The 18,492-nt window shown below is 39.5% G+C and overlaps 1 protein-coding gene across 6 annotated transcripts in view; it reads left to right on the forward strand.

Moving 5' to 3' along the window:
- The window catches only part of atxn2 (ataxin 2), an 84,033-nt gene that overhangs the window by 58,173 nt on the left and 7,368 nt on the right, over positions 1–18,492 (forward strand). For 4 of the 6 annotated variants that reach the window (XM_080208257.1, XM_080208260.1, XM_080208259.1 and 1 more), the window contains 9 exons: positions 1,711–1,932; positions 7,623–7,739; positions 8,445–8,515; positions 9,263–9,585; positions 12,321–12,387; positions 13,208–13,360; positions 13,655–13,727; positions 17,259–17,446; positions 17,786–17,915. In XM_080208257.1, coding sequence (XP_080064383.1) covers positions 1,711–1,932; positions 7,623–7,739; positions 8,445–8,515; positions 9,263–9,585; positions 12,321–12,387; positions 13,208–13,360; positions 13,655–13,727; positions 17,259–17,446; positions 17,786–17,915 — 1,344 coding nt within the window. The remainder of the gene's footprint in view (positions 1–1,710; positions 1,933–7,622; positions 7,740–8,444; positions 8,516–9,262; positions 9,586–12,320; positions 12,388–13,207; positions 13,361–13,654; positions 13,728–17,258; positions 17,447–17,785; positions 17,916–18,492) is intronic. The other 2 variants (XM_080208258.1, XM_080208262.1) reach the window with 1 other exon arrangement.

The following is an 18,492-nucleotide window of genomic DNA, read 5'->3' on the forward strand; positions in this document are numbered from 1 at the left end:
TTACAACATTATTCTGGTATTCCTGTCTTGAGGGGGATTGAAATTTAAGAGGGGGGAAGAAGTGTTCCAGAGTGTCACTGTAAGTACAGAGTGTTCTTGAGCATTTCTGCTATGTAATTAGTGACGTCTGCTGAGGATTCTGAGCATGTGGGTTTTGGAGGGCTTTTCGGTCTGCAAGAGGGTGCCTGTAAAGAAGACTGTTTTACTTTCACTCATGCTTCTGTTTTCATAGTTATTACTGTTGTTACCTGAATTACCGGTATTGTTAAACTTAGTTTTAATTATGTAAAACACCTTTCTTTTAAACAATGCATTTGACTACCTTTATTCTGGTCTCAAGTTACTGCACCTACCCTTCCCAATTATGAGGAGAATTTTGATTTAAAGCTGCTGTAATAAGATATAAATGTATTTAACCTAGAGTTTTAGTTTTTATATTCTACCCATTATTTTGACAATCATTTCTGTTGACAAAATTAGAATGGTCCCCAATGTGTTAGCATCAATGAGTTGGTCTATATTTCTGTGATTTTAACAAAATGAAAATGAGGGAAGCGCTGAAACTTTGCCTGTCCAAAGATCTAATCCCTCAAAATTCAAACATAAGAACATAAGAAATAGGAGCAGGAGTAGGCCATCTAGCCCTTCGAGCCTGCCCCACCATTCAACAAGATCATGGCTGATCTGAAGAGGCTCAGTTCCACTTTCCCGCTTTCTCCCATAACACTTAGGTTTTTGGTAGGCAAGGGGCTTATCTACCTGTGTCTTAAATACATTTAGCGAGGTAGCCTCAACCACTTCAACGGGCAGAGAATTCCAGAGATTCACCACCCTTTGAGTGAAGAAGTTCCTCCTCAACTCCGTTCTAAACTGCCCCCCCCTTATCTTGAGGCTGTGCCCTCTAATCCTGCTGTCCTTTCTGAGCGGGAAGAACCTCTCCACCTCTACCCCATCCATCCCATTCATCATCTTATACGTCTCAATGAGAACTCCCCATATCCTTCTAAACTCTAACGAGTACAAGCCCAGTCTATTCAGCCTCTCCTCATAGCTCAACCCCCTCAACTCCGGTATCAGCCTAGTGAACCTCCTCTGCACTCCCTCCACGGCCAAAATATCCTTGTGCAGATGCGGCGACCAAAACTGCACACACTACTCCAGCTGCGGCCTCACCAGTGCCCTGTACAGTTGCAGCAAGACCTCCCTACTTTTATATTCAAGACAAGTTTTTAAAAAATAAGTGCAAAGAGCAGTGAATTCTTTGAAATTTGAGAGCTGGGTAATTCAGATATCCCAAGCATAAATTAATAAGTTCTTGTAAGTTCAGTACAGCAAATAGAATTTGTGTAGCAGTCAAGGAAGTTTATTTCTTGGACTGTTCCTAACCTGACCATAATCCTCCTTGGGAATTTTAGATTGGTTTAATTGGAAGTTGCTGTAGTTGTGTATTGAAGAAAACAGGCTTGAATTGAATGACCTTTTCCTTTTTTTGGCTCTTCTGCTTTTAGTTAAGTGTTTAATTACGCAGTTTTGTTACAATTGCTCTTAAATCGTTGGTGTAATCTGATTACTGAGAATGCTATATACTGTCAGACACCATGTAACACAGCTGTTGATTATATTTAGAATACTTGTTTGCAATTTAGATGCACCTTGTTATTTGAGGTACAGCGAATACTTAACTCTTATTCTTGTCCTTTGAAACTTCAGGGTCAAGTTCCCGTTTATCTCCCAAAACACACAGGCCCCGATCTCCAAGGCATGGTAACCAGCCATCCCAGTATAATCCTGGAAATGCTTCAAGTGGAATGATCCTATCTTCTCCTCAACCTGGTAATGTTCCAGCTGAACCTTTAACCATGCCTGCTACTGCTGTATCTCCCACACCAGCCAGCCCTGCTGCCAATAGAGCTGTTACCCCATCGTCTGAAGGTAAGTCATTTTTTTCCTGTTTTGCAAGCTATGTATTTGTGTTATAATGTTGCATAGCAGTTCTGCACACTCTTGAATTTTGTTCATTTTGACGGTGAGCAAATTTGATACCATTTTATTATGCATATATATTGAGATAATTCTGTGTTGACTAACCTATATATGTACCCATAGAAACTAGTAACCCAAGAGTTTTAGAAAAGGTGAACAGTTCTAAATAGCCCTGAATAAAATATGAAAACTAAATAATTCTGCTGGAATGATGGTGCAAAACTTTGGCATGTCTTGCAATCAAGTGATGAGCTTGAAACCCCATATAATATCAATCACCAATGTGCTGTTGCCTGCTTTCTCCTACTTCAGCCCCACTGCTATTGAAATCCTAATTCATGCTTCTATTGACCTTTGGACTTGATTACTTGAGGGTCCTCCTGCTCAACCACCCTTCTTTCTCCACCTTTCAGAAACAGCAACTCAGCCAAATTTCAGCTGCTTGTATTCTGTCCTACACCCTCATCCTTCGCTGGACTATGCTTAGCTCTCCGTGTCCCAGTTGAAATTAAGACTTATCTAGTCATGTCTTGCCATGGCCTTGGCCTCTAATCTTTACATTCTCCAATTATAACTTCTCCTTTTGAACCTTTAATTATGGTCTTGCTACAACAATTACTGCTTGTATTTATACAGCACCTTTAATGTAATAAAAACAGCCTAACTCACTTCATGACATTATAAAGCAAAATTTGACACAACTACATAAGATATTAGGGCAGATGACCAAAAGCTTGGTCAGAGATATTAAAGAGCGACTTAATAAAGAGGATAGAAAAGCAGGGAGGCTTAAGGAGAAAATCCCAGAACTTTGGGCCTTGGTAGCTGAACACAACCACCATGGGTGGTACAGTTTAAAATTGGGGATGCTCAAAAAGCCAAAATTAAGGATGTCAGAAAATTTGCAAGGTTGCGGGGCAGGTAGATTAGAGATGGAAAGTTTTATAAAGCCATGGAGGCATCTGAAGCAGGATTGATAGATTTAAAATTGAGGCATTGTTTAACCAAGGACCGTTTTACCACCCAGAGGTGATGGATGGATGAGACACGATGCAAGTGAGTGCACAGACAGCAGAGTATTGAATGGCCTCAGATTTACAGAGAAAAAAATTTGGGTTGCTGGCGAGGAATACATTGTAATACTCAAGTCCAGAGACAAATTTGGCAAGACTGAGGATTTCAGCATTAGATAAGCTGAAACAGTGTGTTGTGAAAATAAGTGCCTTTAGTATGGAAGCAAAATACCCTAGGTACTAGAAACCTGAAATAAAAACTAAAATGTTGGGAATAGTGAACTGGCAGAATCTGTGGAAAGAAAAACAATTAATGTTTCAGGTCTGTAACCTTAGTCTTGATATTTGGATATGTGATCAGAAGCTCATTGCACAATCAGATATGACCCACAGGATACAGACAGTCTGGTTCAACCTCATATACTGACCAGGGAGAAAGATGGGGTTGTTGGCTAAGAAGCTGGCTTCATGCATGAGTCGCAAAAACCCAGCCTGCAGATGCAGCAGGTGGTCAGGAAGGCTAATGGGATGCTGGCCTTCATAGCTAGGGGGATTGAATATAAAAGTAGGGAGGTCTTACTGCAGCTGTATAGGGCATTGGTGAGGCCGCAGCTGGAGTACTGTGTGCAGTTTTGGTCGCCGCACTTACGCAAGGATATTTTGGCCTTGGAGGGAGTGCAGAGGAGGTTTACTAGGCTGATACCGGAGTTGAGAGGGTTGAGCTATGAGGAGAGGCTGAATAAACTAGGCTTGTACTCGTTACAGTTTAGAAGAATGAGGGGGGAATCTCATTGAGACATAAAAGATGATGAATGGGATGGATAGGATAGAGGTGGAGAGACTCTTCCCGCTCAGAAAGGACAGTAGGACTAGGGGGCATAGCCTCAAGATAAAGGGGGGGTGGTTTAAAACGGAGTTGAGGAGGAACTTCTTCACTCAAAGGGTGGTGAATCTCTGGAATTCTCTGCCCGTTGAAGTGGTGGAGGCTGCCTCGCTAAATATTTTTAAGACGCGGGTTAATGGGTTTTTGATAAGCGAGGGGATTAAGGGTTATGGGGAGATGGTGGGAATGTGGAACTGAGACGTGACAGATCAGCCATGATCTTATTGAATGGCGGGGCAGGCTCAAAGGGCTTGATGGCCTACTCCTGCTCCTATTTCTTATGTTCTTATAGTGGGGACCAAAGGCAATTAATATTGGAAAAACCCAAAGTCATATGGGAAAATTTCTGGTGGGCATTAGATGAGCAATCTGATAACGTAAGCTACTTTAGAGACAGGGGAGGAGGTGAGAGAGATGATCATGGGTTAGAGCTGGGTACGTGTGAAAACTGACTGTTTTTGTCGAGGGACAGCATTCAGGCAACCGAAACAGGGTCAGGTCTAGATCCAGAGGTTAACGGTGTGGGAGAGGAGGAGGAGCCATTGCAGGTAATCTCTGACTATGATTGGATATATAGGAATGGAATCGGGTGAGTGCAGTTCCACCCAGCTAGAAGGTGGTGAACAATCCCCACTATTGGTGGCATAATCTTCTGCCACTGCCATCCTTCTTTCTGGAACTCTCCCTCTAAGTTCCATCAACCGTTCACTTGCCTGTATTACTAACGGACCTTTTTCTGGTGATGTTTTTTCTGACCTGTACTACTTGGTTCCGCATCTTTGCACTAACTTCTCTTATTTAGTTTTCTTCCCTTCTCTATAAAATGCTTTGAAATGATTTCTATATTAATTGTGTTTAATGTACATCAAGTTGTTTTGGTGAAGGGGGCAATTCAGCTTATAACTTGAGTTGCAGCTACAGCCAGTGTTCTCCCATTCACTCACTGAAAGGCATAGAAATGTCGCAGACACAAGATTTCTTCTCAGAGGGACCTGGGACAAGATCTACAGGCAAAATCGAGCAAGAAAAATTACTTCCATGACATTTTTTTGTATTCTCCTGTGAACCTGAACTCATCCAAAATTGTACCAGAAACAGGGAGCACGGCCTCAGAATAAAGGGCTGGCCATCAGAGATCAAGATGAGGAGGAATTTCTTCATCCTGATGCTGGAGAATGTTTGGAATCCTCTACCTCAGAGGGCAATAGAAAATCAAACATTGAGCTTGTTCAAAACAGAAATTGATAGATTTCTGGCTATTGATAACATGAAGGGAAATTGTGATATTTGGGAAAAAAAAGCGGCATTGAAGTCGATGATTAGCCATAATCTATTTGGATGGTGAAGCAGGCTTGCTAGGCTGAATGGCCTACTCTTTGCACCAACTCCCATTTACCCACCACCATTGCACTTGTTGGCTGAATTTGGTTCCTGATCTGGAAATGCCTTGATTTGAAAATTGTCATCACTGTTTTCAAAGCCTTCCATGCAACATCCCTTCCCAATTGTTTGATTACCAGCAGGTTGTTCATTTAAGTCGACCAGACTTTTAAAAATTTTACGTGGTAATTCAAAGTGGCTGACTTGAGTTTTACCTGCATGAGAATCTCCAGGTTGCTGTGTGGATGCGTAGCTTAGAGGAATGTTGTCTCTCTCTTTCTTAGATTTCCTTTAGTCCTACAAACTACATGGGTTCCCTCCAATTTTAGTTCCTTACACATCCCCCGATTTTAATTGTTCCACCATTAGCAGCTATGCTTATTGCTGCCTTGGCCCCAAGCTCTGCAGTTCCCTTCCTAAATCTGCCTGTCCCTTTATCTCTCTCTCCCCTTTAGGATGCTCCTTAAGACCTTGTTGGCCAAGTTTTTTGGCCAACTGACCTCTGTCTCTGTAGCCCGGTGTTGAATTTTATTAGCTAATTCTGCCATTAAGCATCTTGTGATATTTTATTATGCTGAAGGTGCTATATAAAATATAAGTTATAGTGTTCAAGAATCTGCAGTAAACATGGGTGATGCATCTTTCCTAAGAAGGAAAATGCACTTAAGTTTATGAAGAATTATTCTTTTTATCTTTTGAGAATTGATTATTTTTCTTCACATTTTATCCAACTAAATCTAGAATTTTCCTAATTTCCCCTTCTTTAACTAAGCATCTATTTATCTTGATTATCTTTGTGAAGCTGTGAGATGTTATTCTGAAGGTGCTATGCAAGTACTGGTTGGTTTTAGTGGGAGAATAGTTCTTTAATTTTCCATTTTAGAGAGAAACCTAACAGCACAGTGGGGATTTGAATCCATTGAATGTTGGATTGTTCTGGTCATAGCTGTGAGCTACTATGGTTCTCAGTCTCAACTTGTGGTACATCTTAAGGACTGGATGCATTTTTTCTTGAAGCAAATTTAAATGAGATTTTTATATTTCCAGCCAATAGTTTTTTTAAATCTTTTCAGAAAGAAAGTAAAACATTATCATTTAGTTTTTTAACAGACCATCCATAGCTATTGTTACGAAAAACCTTTCCTGCTCTCCTGCCTTTTCTTCCTCATTCCAACCCTCTTTGTTAGCACTTCAATTTGATGCAACACCTCACCTTGATCTCCAGTTTAAGCAGCCAGAAACTTTGACCCACTTCAGTTCTAGCTAACGGTTTTCTTCCACGTCATCCATTTAATGCTCCACATTCCATTCTACTGTGTGCTGTTATCACTCTCCATGGTTTTCTCCTCCATGGAAGCACTGCACACTGGTTTTGACAAAGTGTTGGAAAAACTCAGCAGGTTTGGCAGCATTTGTAGAGAGAGAAACAGAGTTAATGTACCAAGTCCAATATGACTCTTCTTTGGAACTAAAAATAGGTAGGAATGTGATTGGTTTTATGCTATTGAAATGGCATGGGTGGATAATATTAAAGACAAAAGATGTTGGTCCAGAGTAGGTGTCAATGGTAGAATAAAGATCAGCATTGTTCAAAAGCAAAATAGTAGGATGTGTTAATAGCAGAATAAAAGTGAGCGCTGTCCAAAAGCAAAAATATGAGAGCAAGATATACTGGCATTTGGATTGGGGCTTGGAGATGAAAATGGAGGACCAAGTTCATGGTCTGAAGCTGTTGAACATAATGTCTAGAAGGCTATAAAGAACCTAATCGGAAGATGAGGTTCTGTTCCTCCAGCTTACATTGGGCTTCACTGGAACTTTGTAGCAGGCCTATTGTTCTATTTAGATTCTGCACCCTTAATTTTTAGAATTTGGACAACCACAACTTTCTCTTGCATGACACTTCTAATGTGTTAATATAGCTAATTTAACTGTCATGAAGTGCAAGGATGAAATTTTGTAAAAGGTGTTTTGTTGTTTCAGTTTGTTCTGTTTAGTTTGCGTAACTTGTGTCTTTTGGTATGTTACATTGAATTGTGCCTCACTGCATTGGTGGATCCAATATTAAATATATTCTAAAGGAGTTATTTTTACCATGTGGCAGGGAGACAAGTTCTAACCAGTCTGATAAATATTGATATGCACCTATTGGGTGTCATGTGAAAGTTGCAACTGAAGCCATGCATGGCCCTTATAATGAAATTGTAGTTGAGGCTGTATTATTGTAACACTTAACTGAAGCCTGTTATTGCTGTTAAGCTTCTCACAGATGAATTGTCTGTAGAAAATTCTTGTCTGGTTTGCAATATTCACATTTATACATTTAATTTTCAGAGTAACTGACAATCTTTGTCTGTTTACAGCTAAAGAAACCAGGCTTCAGGAACAGAAGCAGAATTCACCCTCTGTAAGCAAGGAGAATCCAAAGCCTATTGAAATTTGTAGTACTCCCCCTAGTTTAACCAAACCAGGAATCAAGGGTTAGTATTACGTGTCTACATGTATCTACGCATTCTTAGGTGCAGTTTGTCTCAGCTTTTCTAAAGAGAGATGGGACGACACATGACACAGTGGTTAACACTGTTGCCTCACAGTGCCAAGAACTCAGATTTGATTCCCGGCTTGGGTCAATGTCTGTGTGGCGTTTGTACATTCTCCCCGTGTCTGCGTGGGATTCCATGGTGTACTCCGGTTACCTCCCACAGTCTGAAAGATGTGCTAGTTAGGTGCATTGGCCTGAAAAGGTGCTGGAGTGTGGCGACTAGGGGAATTTCACAGTAACTTCATTGCCATGTTAATGTAAGCCTTACTTGTGACTAATAAACTTTTCTTTTGATACTTGCCCTCTTATGAAGCCTTTTAACTTTGCACCCAGCAGCTTGGAGTTTCTAACATAATTTTAATTATTAAATTTTGTCATCGGTACTTCATCTCAGACAACAGATTCCTCATCTTCCAGCCCTTATTAGAAGTTAATACTCTTGTTGTCTTATGAAAGAATGCCAGATGAAAATAAAATTAACCCAAGCATGCAATTTGCAAAAGGCTTTTATGTCCCAACACATGATTATTATTTGAAACTGCATGTGTTAGCATTTTTGTTTTAAAATATTTCAATTGTTAATTTTGAGCTGGTACAACTAACACGTTTTCCCAATGATTTTACATTTACATTCTCTTTCTAGCTACGTCTCCAATGGCTTCAGATCATAAAAAGCAGATAGCAGATTTAAAAAAATTCAGGGAAGACTTTAGGGTGAGTACATTTTCAGTACTAATCCTTTTCACAGTCTTTAGTACATATGTGTTGTATAACTGAGAACAGACTTGCCAGATTCCCTCAAAACATTGTTGTATTTGATACCATCAGAATATTGTGTGTCGTTGCTTCCCAAACTACTTACCACCATGATCCCATTTTAAAATTTGAAAATTAACATGATGCCAGGCACCAGCAAAAACAAAACAGCAACGAAGCAGAATAGCAACACTCAGTACATAATTTGTAAATTATATATCAACATATAATGCACGTGTAAAAACTATACTACCAGTTAGACGATTGCCACAGACTCCATTCCCCTTCTTTACTAATTTGTACAAGTTTTGATTTATTTTCTGCTTTTGAAGAGATTGCAGCACTGTCTATATGTCCAGGCTGATGGTGCGTTTCAAGTCATCCATAGTGATTTTTCTTGGGCAAAGCTGCTTGCTTTTTCAAGAGTGATTTTTTTTAATATATATTTTACCTGTGATGTCAAAATGTGCTTCATGATACATGCTGTTTTGCTTATATTGCCACCTAAAGGTGTATTATCTTGGAACGTTAGAGTAACATGGTTATGTAATAGATGATGACGCTGAATATGTAACTGTTGAATACAATAGATCAATAAATGTCAAACAGGCTTTTTCTAGCATAGATTTAGCTGACTTATTAGGACTGTAATGCTGAGATATTATGTTAGTTTGTGTATTTAAACTTAATTCTTGGTGTTCTTAGTTGCAGACAACTCCAACCCCTGATCCAGTTGTGGATCAGTTCAACAAGCCAAGAGAAGGTGTAGAAAATCAGTCTAGGGATCCAATCAAGGAGAAAATAACAGTGATTGAACCGGGCAGCAAAGAGTCTGTTAGTGAGAGCAGCTCGACTACAAACACCAGCAATGGCAGTAGCAAGCCAAGCAGCCCCAGCACTTCCCCTAACATCATCAGCGCTGAGCCGAAGAGAGGGCCTGATATGACCTCGCAAGCAGTGCAGACCACTGGTCCAAGTAATAAACCGGAAAAAGAAGAAAAGGAGGATAAAAAGGAAGGTACACCAGAGTACGTATGCACACCAGCATGGTATATTAAAAATTCAACACTGATTACCTAGGCAGGTGAAATCTGCAGGCCAGATACTCATATTTTATTGAATTTTTCAAAAAACTTGTAGGAATGATCTCAGTTCCTACCTGGTTTGTAAATGCCACACAATCAGGTGATGGGTATAAGCTACACCGTCACCAGAAGCAGTGAGGGAGGAGGAATGTAAAGTGATTTTGAAGTGTAACCTCTGGTTGTGGTAAAATTCTTTGTTGGTAAATATGGAAAACAAGCCCTTCCTTATTCTGTAAATGCTCTGACCAGAATCAAAATATTCTTACCAAATTCAAAACTACCTTCTCATCAAAAACCCCCATTGCAATTTAGTGATTTGCATTTTAAAATCTCTGATAGCTGGAAAGCTTGACTCTATATTTATTTTGGAGGCACAAGCAGTTTGTAATTTCAAATTTTATGTTCAATCTTGCTGACATTCTTTTAGGCAAGAGCACTTTTGTGGTATATAAAATGGCAAGACAGTCCATAATAAGGAGCTATATAGACTGACGATTATTACAAAAGCAATGAATAAAAAGATTCAAAACATTTTTCCCATATGGAATTTTTTTTTCAGATTATTGAGGCAGAGATACTGTAATATCATTTGAAAGGGCTTTGGATAAGAAACGGATTTGCAAAAGGATATAGAGTAAAATCAGAAAAGGTGCAATTGTGGAAGATAACTGCAGTTAAAGAAGTGGCATTGATACAGTAGACCAAATGACTTGTGCTATGGATTCTATGGAGCAAAATTATCACATAAGAACATAAGAAATAGAAGCAGGAGTAGGCCATTTAGCCCCTCGAGCCTACCCACTATTCAGTAAGATCATGGCTGATCTGATAGTGGTTCAGTTCCACTATCCACTTGCTCCCCATAACCCTTAATTCCCTTATTGGTCAAAAATATATCTACCTGTGTCTTTAACACATTTAACAAGGTAGCCTCCACTGCTTCAATAGCAGAGAATTCCAAAGATTCACTACCCTCTGGGAGAAGTTCCTCCTCAACTCTGTTCTAAATTGACTCCCCCTTATTTTGAGGCTGTGCCATCTAGTTCTTGTTTCCTTTGAGTGGAAATGTAGGGTGTCGAAATTTGCTGATGACACCAAGATTGGGGGAAAGGCAAATTGTGCGGAGGGTGTGGAGAGTCTGCAGAAGGATCTAGATAGGCTGGGCGAATGGGCCAGGAAATGGCAAATGGAATTTAATGTTGGCAAGTGTGAGGTGGTCCACTTTGGTAGGAAGAATGGTAGGAAGGACTATTACTTACGTGGCGAAAAACTGCAGCAGGCGACGGTGCAGAGGGACCTCGGGGTCCTTGTGCATGAGTCGCAAAAACCCAGCCTGCAGGTGCAGCAGGTGGTCAGGAAGGCGAATGGGATGCTGGCCTTCATAGCGAGGGGGATTGAATATAAAAGTAGGGAGGTCTTGCTGCAGCTGTATAGGGCATTGGTGAGGCCGCAGCTGGAGTACTGTGTGCAGTTTTGGGCGCCGCACCTGCGCAAGGATATTTTGGCCTTGGAGGGAGTGCAGAGGAGGTTCACTAGGCTGATACCGGAGTTGAGGGGGTTGAGCTATGAGGAGAGGCTGAATAAACTAGGCTTGTACTCGTTAGAGTTTAGAAGAATGAGGGGAGATCTCATTGAGACGTATAAGATGATGAATGGGATGGATAGGATAGAGGTGGAAAGACTCTTCCCGCTCAAAAAAGACAGTAGGACTAGGGGGCACAGCCTCAAGATAAAGGGGGGGCGGTTCAGAACGGAGTTGAGGAGGAACTTCTTCACTCAAAGGGTGGTGAATCTCTGGAATTCTCTGCCTGTTGAAGTGGTGGAGGCTGCCTCGCTAAATATTTTTAAGAAGCGGGTTGATGGGTTTTTGATAAGAGAAGGGATTAAGGGTTATGGGGAGAGGGCGGGAAAGTGGAACTGAGCCACGACAGATCAGCCATGATCTTATTGAATGGCGGGGCAGGCTCGAAGGGCCAGATGGCCTACTTCTGCTCCTATTTCTTATGTTCTTATGAAATAATCTCTCTGCTTCTACCCTGTCTATGTGTCTCTATAAGATCTCCCCTCAGCCTTCTAAACTCCGTGTATAGGACCACTCTACACAATCTCTCCTTGTAAGCTAACCCCCTCATCTCTGGAATCAATCTGGTGAACCTTCTGTGCACACCCTCCAAAGCCAATATATCCTTTTGCAAATAAGGGGACCAAAATTGCACACAGTACTCTAGTTGCAACCTCACCAGTACCTGTCACATGACATTGTTTTCCCTCAGACTGACTTTTAGTAGGAAAAGGCAAGAGGGTTAATTTAATAAGTAATGAATTTAAAGAAACTTAATTGGTATAGCTTTTGGGTGTTTAATATGTGGCTGGTGGCTGTACTGTAATAAACCCTGCGAAATCATCAGAGGTAGAATTGGCATCAAATGAAACAAAATGCCAAACATATGTTTAACATTCCAAAATGTTTTTGTTCTAAAGGAAATTTAATTCTTAAGCATATGAAAAGTACTATGGATTCTGGAAATCTGAAATATAAAACAAAATGCTGGAAATACTCAGCAAGTTGGGCAGCATTTTTTGGATAGAACAAAAGTCATCATTTCAGGTTAATGATCTACTGATGATGCCCAAGAAAATGTATAGCCGATAACTGTTTCTAATTTTTTTTGTTTCAGACAAGTTAGAAAATCTACATTGAATCCCAATGCTAAAGAGTTCAATCCCAAGACCTTCTACACTCCTGTAAGTTGCACCAATTGTTCTTCCATCTCCCATGCATTATTGAAGTGTAACTTCAAAGAGAAGTTTCTCTCATCCCAAAATCAAGGAAGGGAAGAAGCCAGAATCAGATTCTCCCCTTTAATGGAGAAGGATAATGGTCTTGCCTGATAATTATCCTAACTGATAGTGAAGATTGTGAAGATTCTCATTAATTCTTTGTCCCTCCTGGAACTTTCCAATGATATCCATTTATGGGGACACATCAAAACATTCTGGAGTGGGTCAATTGCTGACACATTGGCTGCAGTTTGGATTGGTTATTGTAACCATCTCTTTTATTTGTATGTATCTTTTGAGAGAGAGCCTTTGAGTTTGCAGGTGAAAAATTTGTCTTTGTAAAGAATTTCTGATTCAATTTGAAATGCGTACTGGGTTTTAACTGAAAATAAAATCAGGTTTGTGAGTTTTGTCTTGTCTAACAATCTTTCTGTCCTGGCCCATCTTTTATATCAACTTAAGACAACCAACTTTGACTACTTTCTGTAAAAATTGAATGTGATATTCACAGATCTCTGTGAACTTATTTTCTGGTTCATTGTTCCCATAATCGCTTACTCATGCTCTTATGTAGCCAGACAAATTGTACATGTCATGTTTTTCTTTTAGTTAATATCACCTTTGGTGGTGGTTCCTGATTTTGCTTTGTAATACTCCCATGAAGCACCCTGCAATGTTCTATTATGTTAAAGACACTATGTAGATATTCATTGCTGTTGTAGATTTTGGTGGTATTTTGTGCATTTCTGCAAACAGAGACTTGAATTGCTTTTAAAATTTACAGCCTAAGCCAACAACCACACCAACACCGCCACGTCCTCAAGCCCAGCCGAGTCCATCTATTGTGGTACAGCAACATCCTCCTACAGTGTATAATCAGCCAATGTGTTTTGCACAGAACATGGTGTACCCAGTTCCAGTAAGCCCAGGAGTACAGGTAACCAGTCTGAAATCATAATTTTTTTGTGTAGATTTAAGTTTATTAAATATGTAAAATCATTTCTGTAGCACTAATCGCCTAATCTGCAACTTAATGGATGGATACAAAGGCATGGGCAAGAAATACTGGTTTTGCCCATGACCTCAATTAAAAAATACAAGTTTTTAAAGTCTGCTCCACAAACTATACTGATAACTGTAGTGTAATTCTAAGCTTTCATATCTGTTCTCTTGTGACAGTTTAATTCTTGGTGTGCAGACTGACTGCCTTCACTGTTTCTTTCAATTTTAGACTACTCACATGTATCATGTTCCTATGACTCCCATGCCAATCAACCAAGCCAAGTCATATAGAGCAGGTAAAGGTGAGAGAATGTGGTTTTGTCTAGTCTGATGTATGATTCTGATTTGATGGAATTATGTAGGATGATCTCTTGAGTAGTATTCAATGTAAGTGGCAGTTTTTTTTAAATTCAGTTTTTTTATTCATGGGTGTTGCTGGCTGGCCAGCATTTAATTGCCCATCCCTGGTTGCTCTTGTTCAGAGGGCAGTTGAGAGTCAACCACATTGCTGTGGCTGTGGAGTCACACGTAGGCCAGAGCAGGTGAGGGCGGCAGATTTCCTTCCCTGAAGGAAATTAGTGAACCATTTGGATTTTTCCGACACTCGGCAGTAGTTTCATGTTCACCAGTATATTCTTAATTCCAAATATTTTCACTGAATTCAACTTCCACCATCTGTGGCGGGATTTGAACCCAGGTCCCCAGAATATTAGCTGAATTTCTGGATTAATAGTCGAGCAATGATACCACTAGGTCATCACCTTCTAAGAAATATAAAAACAGATGAGGAGCATCAGTGTGTCAAAATGAAAAGATTAGCAAAAATCAAGGTGGATCCCTTAGAATCAAAAATTGAAGAAATTTTAATGAAGAATAAAGAAACTTTAGAAAAAGGTTATACAGATATTTTTTGATGTCTTCTCAGTAGAATCCACAAAAAATTCAAAAATAGTGAGGAACCGAGTGCTTAATTAATTTGAAAAGCATTTAATTAATGGAACTAAAAGCTGATGGACTCTGGGTCTGATGGCCTATATATAAAAAAAACGTGGCTACAGAGATAGTGAATGTATTGGTTTTGAGTTTCCAGAATTCCTGAAATGCCATACAGTCTCTTTGATTGGAACATAGCAAACAATAACTCCACTAATTGAGGAAGGAGACAGAGAAACTGAGGTACTATAAGCAAATTAGCCCAATATTGAGCAAATGCTAGATTTATTGTTCGGGATGTAGTAACATGATACTGAGAAAATCATAATACGATTAGCTAGAACTAATGATATAAAAGAGAAATTGTACTGGAACAATCTGAATTTTTTAAGGTTGTAACTAGCAGGTATATGAGGGGCATCAGTAAATACAAATATATTTGGATTTTCAAATGGAAGTTGTTTGATTACATGCTGAACTTGTGGTTGGGACTTATAGAATTTTGAGTGATCAATTAACATAAATTGATGTTAATCAAATTACTATGGATGTTGGAATCTGAAACAAAACAAAAAATGCTGGAAAATCTCAGCAGGTCTGACAGTATCTGTAGCGAGAGAACAGAGCTAAAGACTTTTGACTCTGCATTGAGAATTTCTTACTGGACGGAAAACAATGAATAGACAAGCCGCTTTTGGGTTGGCAAGTTGTCACTAGTGGGATGCTTCAAGGATTGATACATAGACCTCGGTTATATACAATGTGTAAGGATGACTTAGATGAGGTGACTGAGCGTAATGTATCCAAGTTTGTTGATGGTACAAAGCTAGATGAAGTAAGCTGTGAGGAGGTGCAAAGAGGCTGCAAAAGAATATTCACAGATGAGGAGAGTGGATAAGTGGGTGGCAGATGGTATTAACATGAGGAAATATGAACGTATTCACTTGGCAGAAAAAATAGAAAAATAGAGTATTTGTTAAAATGTGAAACACTGGTAAATGTTATTTAGCGTAGTGTTGGTCAATATGCCCCCCACATGAGGCAAATTGGCCATGGACATTTGACAAATCGGTGCTGTTCATTTGTAGAATCACACGATATTGAATTGTGCTAAAGTCGCAGTAGTGGATGAGTGTGGATGTCACTTTCTGGGCTACTATTAGTCATCTGTCTTTATTCAAGCAATGAAGAATCAGCCATGTTGCTGTTAGCAGTCACATATTGGTCAGACACCAACTATGTTTATCAGAATGTAATTCAGTTGTTCGATTTTTATTGAGCTGGAAGCTGAAGGGTCACTTGCTCAGTGAACCATGAAATGGTTTCCGCTGTTTGTTATCTTCTCTGCATCTGTACTTTCTGGGTGCGTCTAAATGACAGTATATTCGGATCTATAAGACCACTCTATATGAAGTGCTGCGAAGGCAGGGCTGGCCTTGGGATGAACAGTGATCTGATTGGTCTCAGAATATTTGTTGCACAGGATGCTAACGAAAGAATTTGGTTTGATTTTACTGGTAGTTGGCGCTTTACACAAAGCAGGTGAAGTGTGAAAGCTACTGATGGCACTGCATGGTTACCAATGAGAGTTGAAATGGTCAATTTTGGCAAACCTGGATGCTGCATCAAGATGCAAGTGTGTTCAGCCTTCATTTTAGACTAGTTAAAATGAGTGATTGAAAAGAAAAGGATGCTGTTGACATAAAAGGGGAGATTACAGAACATTAGCCATGAGACAGTGGTCTATAAGATATCTGGACTCTGTTTGGAAATGGCAGGTGACACAACATAAGCAAGGGAATATTCTGGGTATGGAGTGAAATGGGCCAAACGCAGGCAATTGGGACTAGCTTAGTGGTTTAAAAAAAAAGGACGGTATGGACAAGTTGAGTCGAAGGACATGTTTCCATGCTGTAAACCTCTGACTTCATGCTGACTAGTCTGCACCAGGCAGCTCTCATGCTGAGAATGCAGGCTATTGATTTTAGCTAGGAATGTATTTGTTTTAATTTGAGTGAATGCGTTTTTTGTTTATTTTGGTTTTTGCCCTTGAGCGTGTGTACAATTTTGATTATGTTGATTGACAGAGGCAGAGTATTGTGCATGGCAGAACATACAGGAAAACACACAATTTTCTTTGATTTTTAAACAGTCAGTTTGTCTTTCTGTCTCTTTCTTTCTCTCTCTGGAAACTGCTGTTTAGAGCTGGCAGAAAACAGGTGTCTTTCTGCCCCTCTCCAGAGGTGATTTAAAAGGCTCTAAGATTTAACAAATAGAAGCCTGCAAGCCTGGGGATTGCTAATTTATTTTGAAGAGGGGTTTTAAGTGTATAAGAGGAATATTGATTGAATTGGAACTAATCGTGATAGGTTAGCAGTTAATAATGTCGTGTTTAAGTATTTCAGTTGGTAAAAGTTAAGCTAATTCATTCATTATAACTAAACTGTGTATTGTTAAATAAAGTTTATTTTGATATAAGCTTCCTAGTGTGACAATAGAATTGCACGGCAAAGAACAGTGACACAGTGGTTAGCACTGCTACCTTTCAACACCAGGGACCCAAGTTCGATTCTGGCCTCGGGTGAATGTTTATGTGGAGTTTGCATGTTCTTGCGAGGTCTGTGTGGGTTTCATCCAGGTGCTGCAGTTTCCACCCACAGTCCAAAGATGTACAATTTGCTATGTCTACAGGGATGAATACAGTGCTTTCTGTCTGTTCTAATATCCCCGTTTTAGAATGAGCCACATCATGCATAATAGAAATGTTGCCTGATCACCTGAGTTTTAATGATCATTTGTACTATCCTTAAAATTATTCTTTGAATTTCTTTTCCACGTACAGATTTTAATTAGACATAGAGGATCTCTGCACACTTACCAATTGTTACTTGTTCTTTCAGTTCCAACCATGCCACAACAGCGACCAGATCAGCATCACCCTCAGGGCACACCAACTATAATGCATCCTGTTAGTGCAGCTGGTCAGATTGTTTCTACTGCTCCGGCATACTCACAATATGTCACCTATAATCCTCAACAGTTCGCTAACCAACCCTTAGTACAGTCCGTAGCACATTATCAATCGCAGGTAAATTGCAAAGATTGCTTCTCGTGTAGATACTTTGAGGTTAACTTGCAACATCTTTATATTTCTTTGCTAAACTGATATTGCGAATGGATAGTGTCAAATTTTATTGGGCATGTAGGTAAAATAGTGAATAGTGTTACATTGTTACATTTAAATGATAAATCAACGCGTTATCCATTGAGTTGAACGTAGTGTGCTGGCTATTGTAGCTGAATTGTTTTGTGATTTGTAGTGCTTAATGTCTGTTACAAAACAATACCATGGACACCTGGCTAATGCAAACACTATTTTGTTTCCTGTGTATACTTAATTTTACTGGTGGATATTTTTGCCATAAAGCCTCAGATGTACAGTCAAGTAATGCAGAGTAATGCTCGAATGATGGCACCACCTGGTCACGGACAGCCGGGAATGGTCCCTTCATCTACGGCGCAGTATCCTACTGCTGAACAAACACATGCTATGTATGGTATGTCATCATGGCAGTTTTTAATAACTGGTATTATTTATTGTTTAAAAGCATTGACTATTTTTTTTGATAATTTGTGCAATGGAATGTTGGCCTTTATTCCAGGTGGTTTGGAAAATAAAAATGAGCAAGTTGTACAAAGCCTTGATCAACCCCCAGCTATATTGGTTTCAGTTTTGAGAATCGAATCTCATGAAAAATATATTGGCGTGGAGAGGATATAGTGAAGATTTTTCAGTGTGATATGATCGTTAATAGTGGTGAAGTCAGCTTTAGTTAACATTTAAAGAAATATTTTTACTATTGCATCAATGACAAAATGATAAGGCAAAGCAGTTTCAGCTCATTCTCTTTGGGTACAAAACATATAAGATCTGATTTCCCCTCCCTCAGTTTTCAGTGTTAATAGATCAAATGTTGTTGTCCTTGAGATATGTGAGAAATCTTTCCCTGAGATAATCTGCCAGCGTCACTAGTGGAGATAATTATTGTAATAGATGATCTGTTGTGTTGCTGTAAGGAATGTTGTATAATTTGAATATGCTAATCACACAAATTAACAAAGACCTAAGAATGT

The sequence above is a fragment of the Carcharhinus amblyrhynchos genome, chromosome 20 (assembly GCF_965287045.1).
Source record: "Carcharhinus amblyrhynchos chromosome 20, sCarAmb.v2.hapA, whole genome shotgun sequence".
NCBI lineage: Eukaryota > Metazoa > Chordata > Chondrichthyes > Carcharhiniformes > Carcharhinidae > Carcharhinus > Carcharhinus amblyrhynchos.